This window comes from Nicrophorus vespilloides, unplaced genomic scaffold (genome assembly GCF_001412225.1).
Source record: "Nicrophorus vespilloides isolate i.1.1-1 unplaced genomic scaffold, Nicve_v1.0, whole genome shotgun sequence".
NCBI classification, from domain to species: Eukaryota; Metazoa; Arthropoda; class Insecta; order Coleoptera; family Silphidae; genus Nicrophorus; species Nicrophorus vespilloides.
Window position 1 is genome coordinate 1 of NW_017097964.1, and position 1,994 is coordinate 1,994.

A 1,994-nucleotide genomic window follows, 5' to 3' on the forward strand; every position below is an offset into this window, starting at 1 on the left:
AACATTGATTCATTGATTATTAAAATCGGTTGGGTAAGTCTTGCACTGCAGTCTTCGACGATGATCTGCACTATGCATCAGCTCCATAGCCAGTTGATTTGGATGATTCTCTAGCCGATGATGGTATCTTGTGCTAGCCTTTGCCATTTCTTCCTTGACGAAACTGATGTTAGCATGCTTATGGATGTCATCGTTTGTGAAGAACCATAGAGCATTGATAATTTTCCTTAGCGTTTTGGACTGAAATCTCTGTATTATATCAATACTGGTGTTAGAGCCAAAGCTGAATACCATAGGTTTCGGTTTTAGAATAATTTTATACAGGAGCACTTTGTCTTCATATTAGCCAGACCAGCTTCCTAGCCCTCAGACTGAGACATTTTATGATATGAGACATGAAAATGTAACGTGATACATAATATTATTTAACTTGATATTTGTTCATTTATTCTAAGAAAAGGTATAGTTTTTTCCTATTAATTACTAAGGGTCCTAATCGTTTTTCTAAATTCATAATAATTCAATAAACTTGCTTCTTGTTACATAAATATATAATAAAATATACCTGATTTTACGACCCCAATAATTAATGAATAAAAGGGATGTACTATAAAAGATCAGCTAATCATTGCAAATGCATCAGTTTCTTGCAATCACTTGTAGCAGTAACAACACAAACTATCAACAAAATTAGAAATATGAATAAGTTAATGTACGAGGATATCAGCGATGACGAGGACATGCTTTGTTTCGATGAAAAGAATTGTATTGACGATGCCATTGGTGAAAATCACATGGACACAGAAGTAATATATATTGAAAACGATAATGATGAGGTAGATATAATAAACGTCGATTATGATGCATTATCTTCCGACAAGAAAATGGACTCTTTCAATGACAGTAATATCTCAAAGTGCTTCACCGCCAAGTGTGAAAATAACGATGATGATGAGGTAGATATAATATCCTGCGACAGAAAAAGGAAATTTAACGAAGACTCGGAAAATGATGATTCAGAAGATAATGACTCCGAATATGACGACTCAGAAGATGATGACTCTGAATATGATGATAATGAAAGCGATACTCCAATATTTTATTATGAAGAACAACGAGCGTGCGACCGATATTATGAAAAGAGGTTTAGTAATATGCAACGCAGTTATAAAAAATGTGGAGTAAAACGATTGCGTTGGTGGTAAAATTTTATATTTCTTGTGCTTTGTATTTTATAAAATAATTTATATTAAATGTAAATACTTATTGTTATTTAATAAATTTGAAAAATAAAACATATTTTTTTTAACTACTACTTTTTTTTATTATTATTATTAAAGCATCTGACATAGACATCAAGATTTATGAATGTGGTAAAAATAAAAGAAGGATACTATAATGCTTAATGAATAGAGGATCCAGCAACCCTACTTCACATATACAATAATTATTTATGCACTTGCAAACATTGATTTATTGATTATTAAAATCAGTTGATTTGGGTGATTCTCTAGGCCAGTGACCCCCAGAGGTCTATGACAACCTGCAAGGGGTCTACGTCAGCGAAAAAAAAAATTGGGGGTCCATGAAATGAAAATGGGGGTCTACGATAGTGGATCTCAACATACACTGATAGTACCTATTTACATATATTATACTATCTTATAATATAAAGACATAAACATTATTTAAGTAAAAAAAAATATTATATATGTCTATAAAATAGTATAAGTTGTAGGATGTAGGCATTCGCTTTGTGGTCGCAATACATTTTGAATTTGTAAAAACCTGCACATAATGATATACCAGTATCATCTTGTTACAAGCATACGCGCTGTCTCAGAGCAAAAATCTTAATAATTATAAAGATGTCTCAATATAAATAATAAATTTACAAAAAATCAATATCAGGCAAGGGTCTACGACACAAAAAAGTTTGGGAACCTCTGACTTAGAAGAACTATACTTTCGTTGATTCCAAATATCTAGTTCGT

The 1,994-nt window shown here is 31.6% G+C and overlaps 1 protein-coding gene across 1 annotated transcript; it reads left to right on the top strand.

The window, feature by feature from the left end:
• Positions 1–698: 698 nt before the first annotated feature.
• LOC108561443 (phosphopantothenoylcysteine decarboxylase subunit VHS3-like) lies at positions 699–1,149 on the top strand (the record flags this gene model as incomplete). Its single annotated transcript, XM_017919381.1, has 1 exon — positions 699–1,149. A coding segment is annotated over exon 1 (451 nt), but the record flags the coding sequence as incomplete, so codon positions are not given.
• Positions 1,150–1,994: the final 845 nt, after the last annotated feature.